The sequence below is a fragment of the Pteropus alecto genome, unplaced genomic scaffold (genome assembly GCF_000325575.1).
Source record: "Pteropus alecto unplaced genomic scaffold, ASM32557v1 scaffold44, whole genome shotgun sequence".
NCBI lineage: Eukaryota > Metazoa > Chordata > Mammalia > Chiroptera > Pteropodidae > Pteropus > Pteropus alecto.
This window is the reverse complement of record NW_006436812.1, coordinates 8,050,310-8,067,072: the sequence shown is the minus strand read 5'-3', so window position 1 is coordinate 8,067,072 and position 16,763 is coordinate 8,050,310. Positions and strand designations below refer to the sequence as shown.

At 53.6% G+C, this 16,763-nt stretch overlaps 1 protein-coding gene across 1 annotated transcript in view; it reads right to left on the bottom strand.

Annotated features, from left to right (window-relative positions):
- Positions 1 to 5,022: 5,022 nt before the first annotated feature.
- Positions 5,023 to 16,763, bottom strand: part of SBK1 (SH3 domain binding kinase 1) — an 18,767-nt gene continuing 7,026 nt past the window's right edge. The window contains 6 exon segments of the mRNA XM_006926999.3: positions 5,023 to 5,092; positions 5,360 to 5,547; positions 5,550 to 5,572; positions 5,575 to 5,815; positions 6,676 to 6,878; positions 8,277 to 8,509. Of these exon segments, the coding sequence (XP_006927061.1) occupies positions 5,023 to 5,092; positions 5,360 to 5,547; positions 5,550 to 5,572; positions 5,575 to 5,815; positions 6,676 to 6,878; positions 8,277 to 8,502 (951 nt within the window). The 5' untranslated portion in view covers positions 8,503 to 8,509.

The following is a 16,763-nucleotide window of genomic DNA, read 5'->3' as shown; positions in this document are numbered from 1 at the left end:
ATATCTATTGCCCTGAGTGAAGGGTATAATGGGATCTTAGAGGCTGCCCCTTCTAGTACCACTTGTCTTGGCATGCTTAGCTGTCACTGGTGAGGAGCTGGGAAATTTTGCATAGGGCTCAAGGGGCATCTTGGGTGAAAAAAAGTAATCAAGACAAGAATACAATCTCTTCTCTTTTGAAGTTCAATGTACCCTTTTGATGGACTGAGTTAGTCTAGACTGAAGACTATGGGCAGGAAAGGACACTAAGAGTCCTCGAAGAGGCTCTCTCCACGATCAAGGACAGGTGATCCAGGTAAATGGAAGGATCTTAGGGGTTACAGGGGTTGGTTTGGTTTCAGTACAATGTGGGTGAGGCTGAAACGCTTCAGGTCAAGCTCCTCTGGTCTGGCAGGACGTTGGCTTTATCACCCTAGGGGATGCGTTAGATCAGCCGTGATGCTGAGTGGCAGGCAGAAGCAACAGAAACAGAAAACTGAGGCCCCCTGGTGATAAGCGCTGGACTTCTTTAACACACTGGGAGTTACAGAGGCGGTACTTATACAGCAAGCAGGGGAAGCGGGGATACTGTTTGCATTTGTGGTTTTCCCTCCCTCCACCCCTTAACAATCCATTACAGTGTTGTGTTAAGGGATTATTGCCTCCAGGTATCCATCCTTAGCATAACAGATAAGTGGCAGGTGTTTTAAAATGATAGGGTTTTAATCAAATTTTTAGGTAGGACTCCTTAGCCTTCTGATCTGGTCTGGCTGGATTTTTTTTCTCCTTATTTTTTTTCCCTCTCATACTTACCCACCAACCCCTAATTCATAGATAATTATGTAACCTACTTAATGTCTGTTTTCCTCTTCAGAAAGCAAGCTTCAGGGGATAGAGATGATCTTTATTGATGTATCCTTGGCCCCTAAATAGTATTGGGCATTCATTCATTCATTTGACAAATCATTATGGAGGGCCTGTGATGTGCCAGGCCTGTGCTAGGCGTGGGGTTGGGGAGGGGAGTAGCAGTTTGCCAAACCCTGACTGTTTTTATGGCCCTTCCATTCTGGTGGGGAGAGATGGAGCACAAACACATGGTATTGCAAATGATGATGAGGGCTTGGAGTAAGGGGTTTTCTGCTCCAAGTAGGGCACTCAGGAAGTTGACATTTGAGCAGAGACTTGAAGGGAGAGAGGGGACTTGGGGAGATCAGTGAGGGTTCAAGGCAAGGGTATAGGCCCTGAGTGAGAGGAGCTTAGCTGTCTTAGGGGACAATGTGGCTGGGAGGCAGCACAGGGGAGAGGAGTAGGGGATGAGGCCAGGCCCTCGGAGCCACTGTAAGGACTTCAGCTTTGATTTGGGTGGAATAGGAAGTATTGCAGGGCTTTGAACAGATCGACCAGTCTTATCCGTGAAAAGATTGGCTGCTGTACTGAGAAGAGCCTGAACAGGCTCAGGAGAGGGAGCAGGGACACCAGTGAGGAGCTAGGCAGGCAAGGAAGGGCTGACTGCACCCAGCAGGGGATGCAGGCGGTGAGACCGCTGATTCTGGGTAGGCCTGTATTTGAAAGCAGAGCCAACAGAAGGGTTCTGTTGACACAAGTAGGTGATTAATAAATATTTGCTTAATGAATGTTGAATCATGAAACTCTACAGCCTGCCGCAGCTCCCTTGCTTAGAAGCTTCACTTGGCCTGTTGCCTCTGTAGCCACTGCCCATTCGGCTTCTTCTTGCCCGCTCTGCCCGATGACCAGAGAACTCTGAATCCTCTGGTCTCCATCTTCATGGAGCTCTCAATGCCTCCAAACTCAATGAGGTTCCCACTTACATAATTTCCCAGCACACACCCTTATATGTGGGTAACGTCTGCTCCATCATTAGATTGCTGATTGCCAGAGGACAGGGCCCCATGAGTCCTGCTCATTGCCGTCTCTGGTCCTTAGTAGGCAGCCGGTAGACAGAACATGCTCAGTATCTGCTGAGTGGTGACTGGATCAACTGGCCTACTCTGTCCCTCTGGGCCTTTGCTTCTTTTTCCTGCCCAGTCTGAAGGGCTTCACGCTTGACTCCAGGCCGGGAAAACTCCCTACCCCTTCCTCAGAACCTGGGTATTTGTTCCCTTCTGAGCCTACTAGGTCTGAGAGGTCACAGGAGGCCAGGAGTGGCTGCCCTCAGGCTCTGCAGATCCCACCTTAGAACATCTGTCAAGTTCTCAGTTTCCAGAGCAATTTCGTGACCCCCCCTTCCACCCTGTATCTGAGACAAGACAGCCACCGAGTGGTAATTTTTCTAAACTTTTATTTTATAGCAATTGTCATGATTAGAGAAGTAAATAACACATTTAAAAACCTCCTCAGGGCCAAAGGATGCCAAAGTATTTACAAACACATGGTGGGGGCAAGGGGGTGATACATGACGGTGCTGGGGTTGAGATTGCACCCAGGCCCCGAGCCAGGCCTGGACACTGATGCCAGCCACAACCGTCCCACTGGCCACAGCATGGGGCTCAGGGAGCACTGGTGGCCTTGGGGCTCTGCTCAGGGGCTGGGTAGAAGACCCTTCAGTTAACTTGTGGCCCTGCCTCCCACCAAGGGGGCTCCCCGCACCCCACAGGCCAGCTCAGAGGGGCCTCTGGGGAGCACCGAAGGACAGGGGGCAGTGCGGGGGGCACAGAGGCTGGGACAGAGATCCCGGCCTGCCCAGGGTGGAACAGACATGTGTGTCTCCGCATATATGCACGTGCGCATGTGCATGCACACACACACACACACACACACACACACACCTTCACAGAATTGCAAGGGGATTTTTTTGTGAATTTTTTTGTCTTCTAAGTTTTCATGTCTACGGTGTTAACTTTTTGCTATTTATTTTTCTTTTCTTCAACAGTGACATAAACTGAGGTAAATATCTGTTACCAACACCTCCCCTAAGGGGCAAAGGGTCCCAACCCGACCAGCGTAGGCAGCAGCAGTGGCAGTGGCCGGGCCCTGACAGTGAAGGAGACCCAGTTCTGGTCCTGCCTCTGCGTCAGGCCGTCACTGCCCCGTGTGCCTCTGAAAACAGGGCTGGGCTACATAACTACGGTCCCTTCCCAATTCTAACATCCTAGCTACTAAGACAAGGATCTCAACAGAGAAAGAGCACGCACAGGGACATCTACTTGGAATCTCGCTTCCTTGTTATTGCAGGAAACAGGATGTTGAGAGGCCTAAGGCAAAAGGAGAAGTTGCGGCTGGGAGAGGTGCCCAGGTGGGCTCCAGGTGGGCCGGGGCAGTGATGGGGGGGGCCTTGGCCCTTGGTGGGAGGAAGGGTTTGCTACTTACCTGGCGTGTGGAGGGCCCCAATGCCTGCTGGAGAGGTGGGTCTTGAGAGGAGTGGGCACACCAAGGAGAGGGGGCCAGGCTCTGGGGCTACCTGTTTGTAAACTGGACCCAGGCAGGGCAGGGGGACCTATAGCCCTTTTGCGCGGTGGAAATGAGGGGTGAATGAAGAGGTGGGGGCTCCAGGCCAGAGGGTAGTTGGGGTGCCCTCTGGTCAGCCTGGCCCATAAAGGAGCCCCTCAAATAGCCTAGAACCCCAGAGAGCCCCCGGCATGTAGGGCCCAGGACAGTGGATGGTGTGCTGCCAGGCAGAGGGGGCAGCCTCACCCATGTTGAGGTTATTGCCGGGTCCCAGGCCTCCACAGAGAGGGCGGGGCTCACGAGGGAGCGCTGGGTGAGGCTGGGTTCCTCTCCTCTGCTTTGTTGCCTAGGGGCCTGATCCAACCTGCAAATGCCTCCTGGCCGGATTCCCTGAGGGGTGTGGTGAAAAGCAGGCCGGGACACCCTCTGGCAGCTGCCTGGTGAGAATCCTGGGGCAGGACGGAGTCACTGGGCATCTGGACACAGTCGCTCAGCACACAAGGCTACATGTGCACATATGCACTCCGGGAGTGCTCAGGCTGCACACCCCCAGCACACATGTACCGCCCTCACATCTCCTTGGCACCCTGTTCTCATGCCCACAGCCGTATACTCCAGGACTAGAAATGTGGGAGATGCGGGGTCAGCCCAAGGCAGAAACCCAGGAGATTCCCCAGCAGAAACCTCGCCACATGCCAAAGCCCAGGCCACTGTCTGGGCAGGGCAGCGAGAACAGAGAGGACTGGAGAGGTTCCCTGGGCCATGGGGAAGGTGCCGCCGGCAGGGGAGCTCGTTCTTGAGGTGGGCTTTGCACTCACACCTTTGCCCCAGGGGTGCCAGGGAGCTGAGGCCCTTGCCCTGGGAGCCCTTCTGTCTCCTGGGGGAGGGCTACCAGAGCTCTACCTCTCAGTGGCTGTGTGGCCCAAGGCAAGCTGCCCTCTTGTTCGTGTCCTCACCAAGGAAATGGCTTGGAGGAAGTCACAAGATTCCTGGAGCCTGTGCCCCAGTGCATGCACTTGCATACACTTTTGCAACGTCCAGACATTTGCTACATTTTGCAGGGGGCCTGGCCTCTCCCCTCCAGCCTCCCAAGAAAGGGGCAGGATGCAGCTGAGCAAAACTCTGCCCTCAGCTCATCTTCCTCCTCCTAGCCAGTGCCCAGAGGCCTTAAGCCTCTTCTCTCCCTACCACTTCAGTCCCTTTCTGTGCCCAAGGTGTGTAGGGGGGCAGGAGGGTAGGACCTGGAATGGGGCTGTGGGATGGTCTGCCAGGGGGTGCAAAGGGCCAGGAGTAACTAGTCAGGGCTCCAGCATTCAGGGAGGTGTTGGGGAGTCCACCTGCAAGCTCCCTTGCTCCTGGTGTCAAGGGGTACCTCTGAATCCTTGGGTCTTGTGGGGCTTGGCTCCTGCGGGCTGGGCCAGAGGCCTTTTGGTGGCTATCTTGCCGGCCCTACGGACGGATGGACGGACGGGCACCCAGGCCTTCCATCCTGCCTAGTCTACCACTACTCCCTCCTGCCACCGTGGGGCTGGTCGCTGTTGCCACGGCCGCCACCCCGGCCTTGGCGTGGGCCCAGGGCAGCTCTGATGCTCTGCCCGGCTGCGTGCACAGCGCCCGGCCCGAGGGCGGCGGGGTGGCTCAGACGCAGATCTCGATGGCCGTGGCCAGCACCACCTGCCCTTTGCTCTTGTCCGGGCGGCCATCGGTCCTGCAAGATACCACAAATACAAAGTCATTATTACATCCATGACAAGCTAAAAATTAAATAAATATGACTAGATATCACAACTCTAGTTTTCAAGAGCTGAAGATGAAAAAATAGCTGCAAAATGCCACTAACTCATCAGAAAATAGATTTCTTTTTGTTCTTGTTGTTTAAGACACAGACCTAGGTGGAAGGGAAAAGGGGAACAAAATGCTGCTGGAAGATGAAAAAAGGACGATTGAGGGCAGAAGAATTAAGAGAATGAAAGGCCAGCAGTGGGAAAGGCCCAGTGATATCCCGGAAGGGTTGAGAACAGTCATCGCCGGCTCCGTGAAGCGGCGCCACTGCGACGGCAGCCCGGGCAGGCGGCCGCGCTGCCAGCGCACGAACTCCTCGAAGAAGGCGTCGGCGCCAGAGGCTGCCTCCCATGGGAAGTTGCCAGTGAGCACGCAGAAGATGTGAGCACGCCGAAGGCCCACGTCCACGCCCTTTCTGGCACACCTCGGGCGCCGTGTACGGGATGGTGCCGCTGACTCGCTTCACGCGGCAGCCGACGCGGCGCGTCATGCCGAAGTCGGCCAGCTTCACGCGGCGGCACTCGCGGTCAAACAGCAGCACGTTCTCCGGCTTGATGTCGCGGTGCACCAGCTGCCGCCCGTGCATGAAGTCCAGCGCCAGGCCCAGCTGCTGCACGCAGCGCTTCACCGTGTCCTCGGGGAGCCCAACCTGGGGCCAGGGAAGCGGGGCGCACTCAGGGCCGCCAGCCCCTCCCCCATCTCGGTCCTTCTTCCATTCACCACCCCCAGCAGCAGCAGCAGCAGCCTGTGCGGCCGCTCGGATCCCACCTCCAGCCCCGCCTGGCCTCTCCTGTGGCCCCGCCCCCACGCCAGCACCAGCTGCGCCCCACTACGCCACATGGGCATCCCTGCCTCCTGTTCTGGCCCGCCCAGCGGTTTTCCCCTCCTTCCCTTTTCCCCAACAACTGCAGCGACTGACTGGGTACTGAGTACCTACCGTGTTCCAGGTGCCGTGTTAAGTGCCCTATCCTGCACTGCCTCACCAGCTCCTCACGGCAGCGGCCATTATGCCCTTTTCCCTTATAGGGATATCGAGGTTCCAAGAGGCCTTGCCATTTATCCAGCAGGCGGCGGAGCGGGTTCATACCTGGCACGGGGCAACTGCAAAGCCCAGTGCCTGGAATCCTCCTGGCACTCTCCCCACTCCAGGGCGCCTCCTCTGGGAAGCCTCTGGAGGCCCTGCTGCCTCCTGTTTCGCGCCCCCACCCAGTCCTGTGCAGCTGCAGAAGAGGGTGCTGCTGGACTTCGTCCATCACTCTGGCCGTTTCCTTCCAGTGCTCCTCTCAGTCTCTTATCTGCTTTATTGCCAAGTCTGTATCCCTGACTAGCACCACAGCGGGACCTTTGTCTTGTGAACTGTGAATCCCCAGCCCTCCAAACAGTGACAGATTTACAGTAGGTGTTCGTTAAATACTCATCCATTAAATGAGTGGCCTGACTCCTCCCCAGCTGTCACACTCTGGGGACCTGGAAGACCATCTCCCCTCTCTCAGCCCCCACCTCAAATACCTGAGGAGGAATGATGTCGAACAGGTCCCCGGCGGGCGCATACTCCTGGGCGAAGACGTAGCAGTCCTCCGTCTCAAACACCACGTCAAAGACCTTGATAATGAAGGGGCTGGAGGAGAGGCTGTTGGTGATGCTCACCTCCCGCAGGAAGTTCTTCAGCTTCGTTTTACTCTTATTCACAAACTTCAGCGCCATTTTCGTGCCTGGCAGGGCAAGAGTGGTGAAGCCCCCCTTTCCATGGCCTCCTGTACCGGACACATACCCATGCCTGTCTGCACAGCCTGTCCAGCCACAAGGCACGATGGGGGTCCCAGTGGGCATGACTATCCTCATCTTATGGGTAGGAAACACACCCAGCAAGGTGAAAGCACTTGCCGAAGGCCATGCAAGGCAGGGTGCAACCTGGGTCTTTTGCACTCGGCCTGCAGCCCTCAAGGAGGGCCTGCTGCTTCCCCCATCCTCTCTCATTTTCTTCCTGACATATGTGAATACTATATCTGTATGTGCCTCTTCTGTCTCCCCTAACTCGAACACAGCTTCCTGAGTGCAAGGACCTTTGTCTTGTTCGCTGCTGCATCTCTAGTGGCTATAATGGTCTGGCACACAGTACGTGCTCAACAAATGTTTGTTAAGTGGACAAATGAATAAGAAGGAATTAGACAATGAGAGGTGACAGTCCGCAAGGCATATATCCCTGACTGCTTGGGCAGGCACCTATACCCATCTGGTACATAGCTGTGTGACACACACCTGTGTGTCCAGAGTATTTACACATCACAGGCCTTACCTTCAGCAATCCACACTCACAACTCACTTCTCATAATGACTCTATGAGCTGGGCGTTAATGCTACCCTATTTTACAGAGGAGGAAACCGAAGCACACAGAGCATAAGATACTTGCCTAAGGTCACACAGCAAGCAAGTGGCAAAGCTCAGGTGACCCCATATCCAGTGCTCCTCCTGTTGCTTAGTTGGCACAGAGCCACCTGCCTTAGGTGTGGGAGCTCATGCAGCCCCCATTACTGACTGGCTGAGTGGACACTGCTGTGAGCCTATAATGTGGGGAAGGCATCAAGCTCAGTGGTTGAGCGAGAAGGCTCTGGAGCTGATGACTGGGGTCTCATTCTAGCTCAAACTTTCTGCATGACCTTGGCCAAGTGACTGAGTCTCTCTGGGTCCGTGTCTTTACCTGAGAAATGGAGATGGCCATACTGTCCTTATAGCGTCGTTTTCTATTCCCCTTTAAGTATGGTGCCCTATTCTGGAGGACCCCCTCTCAGCTCTGTCTTTCTCCCTGGGGTCAGCTATCATCAATACGCTGGTGATTCCCCAAACACCACTGCCAGCCCTGACCTTGATCTCCTGAACTCCAAATGTTCCTGAGTGCATCCCCTTGGCTGTCTCAAAGGCACCTTGGATGCCCCCCAATGCCTCCTTTGACCCATCTGCCTGGTCTCCTCCTCCCTGCGCCGCTCAGGGCACATCCTCTTGACCTGGACTCTGCCTTCCTGCTCAGACTCCTGCCCCTGCAGAGAGCACTCAGGAGCCGCGCCTAAGTCCCTAACCCAGCCTCAAAACCAGCCACCCTGCAGACACTCACCTGTGCCCTTGTAGGCCACCAGGTCGACCTTCCCATAGGTGCCTTTGCCCAGCTCCCGGACGAGTTCGTAGTGTTTGGTGACATCACTAGCAGCTAGTGTTCGGAGGGTCAGCGCCTGCATGTCTTCAGTGAGGAGGGGCACGCTTGCACCCAGTCCAGGGGCGCTCCCTGGCCCACAGCAGGGCAGGGAGCGAGGTGGCTCTGGCTCTGGGCAACCCACGCTCATCTTCTCCCTGTTGAGGGGGATGTGGCACGGAATGTGACATCAGGCCAGGGCCCCCTCCTTCACCCACTTCTTCCCTCCCCGGCTCCCAGGATCCCTGGGGGCTGAGGCAGGATGCCATGTCCAAGATGACCACAAGGGGGCGACAAGCACCTTTGCAGTATCACCTTTCCCGAAAGCTTCAGGACCAGGCTGTGTCAACATCTTCCAGAGATAGTCACTGCCCCCTGACCCCTACTTGGGTACCACCAGTTTGTCTCATGCTGTCATCCAGACAGTGTCAGGGATGATAATGACACAAAGACATGCCATAGATCGACTCCACAAGAGTGCTCCCATTCACAAGTACTGATCAGCACCTGCTGTTGGCCAGGTACTGTTCAGAGCCCTGGGGACAGAACCGAACAAACAAGAATCCTGCCTCATGGGACTTACATTCTAGCGGAGAAGGATAATAAACATAGTGAACACATGAATTATATATTATGAGAAAAGGTGATACGGGCTGTAGAAAAAATAAGGCAGGGGGTGGGGAAGGTGAGGTCTGAGGGCAGAGAGCACAGAATCAAATACGTCAGCCGTGCAGTCTCAGAAAACTGGCAGGATGGTGCACATATGGTCACCACGTACAACAGAACCCCGCTCAGGCACACACAACCATAGCTATTGTCTCAGGACACAACCCAGGCCGTCGGACACAAGGACAGAGCACCTGTCCTACGAAGACTCAGCCCTCCACCCCTACACTCCACATTTACAGCCTGACTGATCCTTTCAGTGTCCGCGCAAGCTGGGGAGGGGGCTTCCTGTGTGTACCCACCACTCAGAGGTACTGAGTTTGCCTCCAGGTGGTGGAGGATAGAGCGCTGCAGTGAGGAGAGTCTGGGCCTGGGGCCTGCATTTCTTGTCTGATGTGGGGAGGGTTAGACTGAGAGCTGAGCCTCCAGGAGCAGGTGTGCGTGAGCACTTGTGCGTGTATGCGCACCAGCAGGAGAGGCCAGCACTGAATCCTCTGCAAGTTGACCTCTGGAGCCTGCCTCCTGGTGCGCCTCTTCTGCCATCACTTCAATCCCTCTACCTCCGGTCCTAGGTGTATCATCCAGCATTTTCAGCAGCTACCTCCTGCAAGAGCACCCCATGACTCTGAGAAAAGCACAGACTTGGAGCCAGATCACTTGGGTTTGAAACTCAGCTCTGTCACCTGCTAGCTGGCTTTGGGCAAGTTACTTCATCTCTGGGACTCAGTTTTCCATCTATTAAAAAGGATATGAGTAGCTTCTCCCTCTGGGCTGTTGTGAAGATTGAGCTAACAGACATGATGTGGTTGGCACCTGGCCCACAGTAAGTGCTGTCACTGTCAGGTGTGGGTGTGTTCTCATTAGTATGATCTGCATTCTCTCTGGCGGAGCATGACCAGAGGATGGGAGCCGGGTGAGCTGTCCACGAGCTGCTCCCCCTCCAGACCCAAACACTCCCTTCCTCCTCTGCTCTCCTCCGTCTCCGCACGACCCAGCCTCCCACTTCACAGGGAGAGGAGGAACATCAGGAGGGAACTTCCTGGCCTCCCACCCAGCCCCAAACGGAGCTCCATCTGTACGTCCTCCCAGCTGGCTGCGGGAGCAGGGAGCCCTCCTCCCTTCCTCAGCTCGGCTCCCGCCCCTTCTGCTTCCTCAGGATCCTGCTCCTCCATTCAGCCCCCTTCCCCTCCATTCATGAACGAGCCTGTTCTGATAGAACCTTCCCTGCCTACTGCTTTTCCTCTCCTAGGTCATTCGAGAGAGGATATATACCAGGCATCATCTATGTCACGTGAATGCCTTCAGTATCTCTAGCCCATTACACAGACCCCTAGAGGGAAGGATGGTGGCAGGTTCACAGAGACCTAGTCGCGCCATGGCATCGTATCAAGTCTCTGCAGCCACCAGCTGGGCAAAAGTGGGTGACATCTCCCCACTATAGTCTTCTCCGGTTTCAGGGTTGGAAGGGGTCCCCTCTCCCCACCCCTGTCAAATGTCCACCCACTGTCTGGGTAGAGGATCCTGAGAGCCAGGCAGATGGCTTCGATGCAGCAGGGAACATGAAGGCTGTGTGCCAGCGTCCTTGGGCCTTCTGTAGAGAGTGTGGGGCTCTCCCCAACAGGTGTTGATGAGCCTACCAGGGAGACATGCTGGGCTGCTCTGCTACTTACTTTTGATGTGTGTGGACTCCCTCCCTAGGTTTCCTGAGGTGGGTGGGCCACGTGTGTGTAGGCATGTGTGCACATGTGCAATGCTCCCACTTTGGGCTTTGGCCCCAAGTTGCTAGAAACCCCTTTCCTCCCTCCCCCAGGTTGGTGCCTGGCTCCTCCCTGTTACTTTGGCCTCAGAATTGCCTTGGGTAGGCATCGGGGTGGGTCAGAGGCACAGCCACAGAGAGGTGGGTTTAGGCCCATTTGCCCCTCACCCCAGGTTCAGCTCATGCACTGACCACTGCCCTGAACTGCCTCTCTATAGCTTTAACACCTCTCTCCCTCCCTATATCCCAGCTCCTGGGTCTCGTTATCCTTAGGTTCCACTCCTCCAGGAAGCCTTCCTTGCTGCCCCAGGTGCCGATTCCTGTCTCTCAGGCCCCTGTTGAATATCTTGGTGGTGGTGGTGGTGTCTCAGCTGTTCTCTGTCCCCATCAACAGGCTATGAGCTCCCCAGGGGCTGGGGCTACATGATAGCCACTCTCCCTTATCCTTTCCCCTGGTTCCCAGGGTCCAGTTTGGGGGATCATCCCTATTGCCCCCTCCCCCCTTCCCCTCCTCCCTTTCTCTTTAGGCTCGTTCTCTGCAAGGTGTCGGCAAGAGACAAGGAATTAATCCGCACACGGTCCCTGCTGCTGCGTCATCCCCCCGGGTCCCCACTGCCTCTGACCCAGTTACGATGCATGTGACTTAGGAGGCACAGTGGGGAACAATGGAAACAGCATGGGCCTTGAGTCTAATGTGCACTACTTTTTAGCTGGGTGACCTTGAGCAAGTCACGTCTCTTCTCTGGGCCTGTTTTTATATCTGTATGATGAAAATAATAATAATGACAATAACAGCTAACACTTAAATTGTACTTACTACGTGTCAGGCTCTGTTCTAAGGATGAACTCATGTCATCCCCACAGCTGTGGGGTAGGTGTTATTATCCTTACTTTAGGGGTGAGAGTGAGACACAGAAGCTAAATAACTTGCCCAAGTTTCATACAGCTAGCGCTGGGATGGCCCCAAAGTTGGCACTTTTAGCTACTGTTTTCCCTAGTCAGAATGCTAGGCCATCTCCTCCAGATCCCTCAGTACCTAAGTGGGGAAACTGAGGCCCAGAAGAGGGCACAGCCTCAGCCAAAAATGTGCATGTACTCATTCAGCTCCTGCTGAGGTGACTGGGTGCCAGGCACTGGTCTAGGTACTTCATATGTATTAACTCATTTAATCCTCATAACAGTCCAGGCGGTAGGGACCATTTCCTTTCATTGGATGGGGACTCAAGCCCAGAATGAAGTTAAACACATCTGCCTCAGAGTAGTTGAAGGCATTTGTCTGGCTGGCCTCAGCAGGGAACTTGATCTAAAAGTGTTTTACCTTCATCATTGTCACTGCCTCTGCTCTGAGGAACAGCTGTGAGCTTGATGGCTGTGACCTTCCCAGCACCAGGCAGTGAGGCCCGTGGCTGGCCCTGTGTAGTTGGCACTGCATCTATCCACACTCAAATGTATGTCCTTGCTGGCCCCAAGGGAGGCCCTCGGTTTTCTATCTGTTGCTAAAGGCAGGAGGGTGTCACCCCTATTCATGGCGGCAGGCATGGCTCTGACTAGTCTCTGGCCCTGTGGGCGGGATCTTCCACCATAGGGTGGGAGGGCCATAGAAGTTGGGAGAGTTTCCCAAGCAAAAAGCGAGACTGAACCACCTATGACTTCCTGTTGGCAGGCGGCTCGAGCTGGGTCTCTGATGAAAACTACACCAAATACATAAGCCAACTTGGGCCTACTTTGGAACCCCCTGTCCTTCACATATACAGTGCCAGCTTGGCAAAACGTCAATCACTGAGTCCTCACAAAGACCCTGAGAAGTGGGGGCAATATACTTTCTATTTCTTAAAAACAGCTTGATGTATAACCATAGCCGCAATTGTGTGATGCTTTCTATTTTATAGATGAACAGAGCCCAAGAGGTTGATGATTCACTGTGGTAACTGAAAGGATAGCCAACTGCCCACAAAAACTGTTGTTTTCTGTAACACAGCGCTGTTGCTTGAAGACAGCTGTAGCAGGGAACTACATTTCTCGCCTCCCTTGTAACCAGGTGGGGCCATGACTGGTTTCCTCAATGGGATGTGAACAGAAATGACATGTGTCACTGCTAAGCTGGGCTTTTAGAATGGGTAGTTTCTTCTCTCTTCGGTACACTGGCTTGATGAAGAGGACTCCAAGGCCCTAAAAGGTGGTAGAGCTCCAGGGTAGGATGAGCCTGTGTCCCGGGCTATGGGAGGCCACCTGCCGATGAGGATTACCCACTCTGCATATTACCTAAGCCAGAAGTTAACCTCTACTGTGTTAGGCAGCTGAGATATAGGGGCTTATTTGTCATAGAAGCTAGAGCTACCTAATTCAAGGGTTATATAGCGAGTAAGCAGAAGACTAAGGTTTGAACCTCAGTGTGTCCGACTGCCAGGAGTGTGGCCAGAGAAGGTAACCTCGATAGTGGTAATGCTGGCAACCAAATAAGAATCAAGTTACAAGAGTAGATGAAGGGCGACCAGCCTGTAAGAGAAGGGGGCCTGTCCTTATCCTCTCTTGTGGGGGAGTAATAATACTGACAAATTTTTATTGAGCATTTATCATATGTCAGGTGCTGTGCTAACACTGTGGATTAAATCATTTAACAACCACAAGTCTGGGAGGTAGGCACTACTATTATTACCCCCATTTTACAGAAAGGGATACTGAGGCACCGATGAGCTAAGTAACTTGCTCAAGAGCTAATAATTAGCACAGCTGGGATTTGAACTCACGCCATTGGGCTTCAGATCCCACGCAGTGTCCTTTGAGGCTGAAGGCAGACCCAGGTAGATAGCAACTCAAAGTAAGACAGGGCTTACAGTTGAAGCGGGGAGGAAGTGCATCCCCATCACGGGGGTCAGTGGTGTGGGGTGGGTTGAGATGCAGACATTAGATGTCTGTCTGTTGGCGAATCAGTGATCACTGAAGGGCAAGGTTGGACCAACTGATGTCAGTCAGACGTTTTTTACTAAGATTCTCTGTCCCCATGCCCAGGTCCCTTCCGTCAGGTGTCTGGACCCATACTATCCCTTAGTACAGGCAAATCCCAAGGGTATCCTTAACAAAGCCCTCACCTGGAAGGATGCCACTGAATGGATGATTGTTGGGTGGGTCAGCTGTTTGGGTCTGTATTGTGATTAAAAGTCTCTGTGAAAAGCAGCCACCAGATGGAATTTCAGGTACTGAGTGAGGAGGACAGGGAGCCCCTCTGCCCTCTCTCATCCACTTCACTTTGTTTCTCTATAAAGTGAGGGGCTGGAGCTTCTTTCCTTTAGCCCGACTGGCTGAGTCAGCTCTGCACACCCGCACACACTCCCCTCGCCTGCCTCCAGGTTCCTCCCCTCCAATCCCTCCATACATGTGGTCAGATAAATTTTCTGAAGAGTAGATGGGACCAGACTCTTGTCTAGCTCACACATTTTCAGTGGTTTCTAGAATGGCCCTGTAATGTTTTTACTGCTCAGCACCAACCAGTTTCCTTTTCTTCAGAGAATGGCCTCTCTCGGCCCATGTGGTTCAGTAGGGCTGTCTCCACCCCAGCTTTAGAGGCGGGCCTGACCGAGGCCTGGCCAACCAGTGAATCCATCCCATCTACCAGGTTACTGTGACTGGTTCAGGAATGAACAGGTGACCAAAGGTGACCCACTGAGATCTAGCCTTAGGACTTTTGCTGTAGCTATCAGGAAAGAGATGCCTTCTGACCCCTGGTCTGCAAGGCTGAAGAACACAGGCCTGGAGCTGCTGAGGGCTGGCTTTGCCGCCAGGAGGGGAGAGCCTGTCTGTGAATGAAGCAATAAAGAGATAAGCAGACCTGAAAGACAGAGATTTCTGATGGCTCTGAGCACCTGAGTCAGGTATGCCTAAAGCCAATTATACTCCTGAATGTTTCTTTCATGAATCAAAGCATTTCCCTTTTGGCTTAAGCCGGTTTGAGTTTTTGTAACTTGCAACCTAAAGATTGCAGATGAGCATATCTCCTCAAACCCAGGAACTATGCTAGGTACTGACGTGGGGTGAGTAGGCTGAGCAATGTATAGAGGGCATGAGCCTACACAATCAGGAAAGCAAATAAAATAATGGCTCAGGTAACCATGAAGTCAATGGTCAGTGCTCCAGCATTTCCAGGGAGGCCACTGGTGGTGGGGATCAGTGTGGCTTCCTGGAAGAGGTGGCACCCAAATAAACCTTGAAGGGGAATAACAATTCAGCAAGAAATCCAAGAGCTTCTTGAAAGCAAGCCCCATGCCTTAATCATCTTGCTATTTCTAACACTTAGTCAGGGTGTGACAAATCCTGGGTGAATAATTCTTTACATGTTTGGGAAGTCGTAACTTTTTATATCTTGGCTTTCCTGAATGTGACCCTACAGGCACATAGCTATTTTCTCAGAATCCTGTATGAGGTATCATTAGCTCCATTTTACAGATGTGGAGGCTAATGGCCAGAAGAGAACAGAGATTTGCTCAAAATTACATAGGAAGTCAGTGGCAGGTCTGGGCTAGAGGCCAGGGTGTTTGCAGGAAAAGGTGCTGCCTCCTCTAACAGCCCCAGCCCCAAGCATTGCAGAGACGGGAGCGGCTGTGACACTGGTCACTGTGAACAAAGAGGAAAGTGATAATAATAGCTAACACTTAGGGAACCCCTGCCATGTGCCAATTGCTGCACATAAATTAACTCATCTAATCCTATGACACAGGGACTATTATTCATCCCAACTGATAGATGAGGAAACTGAGGAACAGGGTGGTCGTGTCTTTTGATCAGGATTGTCCAGTAAGTGGCAGAACCAGGATTCAAATTCAGGTGTTATCACTCATGTCCAAAAGCTTAATGACTATGCTTTACTATCTCTAAAATTATAGAGTAAAAATTATCACCTGATTTCTCAATATGCCAATGCTTTATATTGCTGCTGCCATTTAGAGATAAGGATGCTGAAGCTCAGCGGTGTTAAGCAATTTCCTCAAGGTGAGGGGAAGAGCTAGGGACTGAACCTTGAACGTCCTCTGCTCTATCTCCCCTTCTCTACTCTTGGTCTCTGGTTATAGCCCAGGCCGCCCCTCTGGTCTCGTCGTCTTCAGCACCATAGGAATGGACAGCACCCAGGCAGGCCCAGCACTAAACGCAAGGCCGCAGGAGGCCTGAGGAGGCTAAGCAGCCAGGATGGAGGAAGTGCTGCAGAATCAGAATCCAGGCCCCCAGGGTGGAAAGGCTGGATAGACCCAAGTGTCTATCAGTAGAGGTTTGGTCAAATAAATGGCAATATATCCATACATACCTTTCCAGTGGCCCTTGAACCCCGCTTGAGCCAGAAAGGACTTTAGAGGTCAAGTGACCCAGCTCTTAAATTTCTCAAGAGACTGAGAGGAAGTGCTGGGACTTTTCTGAGATCAAGCAGCAGAAACTGGGAACAACATTCTTGGAGTAGCCTCGGGGTCCCCTTGCTGTCAGGCTCAGCTTCTGGCTCCCGCCTCTGCCTCAGCCTCCCCCTCCAGCTAGTGCAGTGTGCCCCTTCCTCGGGGCATATTCGTGGCGGTTATTAATAGCCTGTGATACTGTCCATTTGCAGCTGGTGCCCAGAGCTGGAAAAGGCTCTCCAGCCTCTTTGGCCCTCCTCCCCAGCAGGCCCTGTGAAGAGGTGGGAGCCCTGGGCCTCACCCTTCCTAGCTTACCTGTGGCAGCCTCTGCGGGTATGGGAGGAGGCTCAGCCTTGTTGGAGGCTCAGCCTTGTTGCCTGGGTGAGGTGGGCAGCCCAGCACTCAGGTCTCAACTGGCATGGAGGGTGAACATGGGAGTCACCTGCCACTGGCTGCTGGGCCTGGGGCCTTGCATGGGCGTCCACTAGTAGACAGGTGGTGGCCACTAGAGAGATGGCTGGGTGAGCAGAGTCTCCCTGAAGATATAAGCCCTTCCCTAGCCACAGCCCTCACCTCTTCCCCCTTCCCCAACCTCCTATAGAGGGATGGAATGGGGCA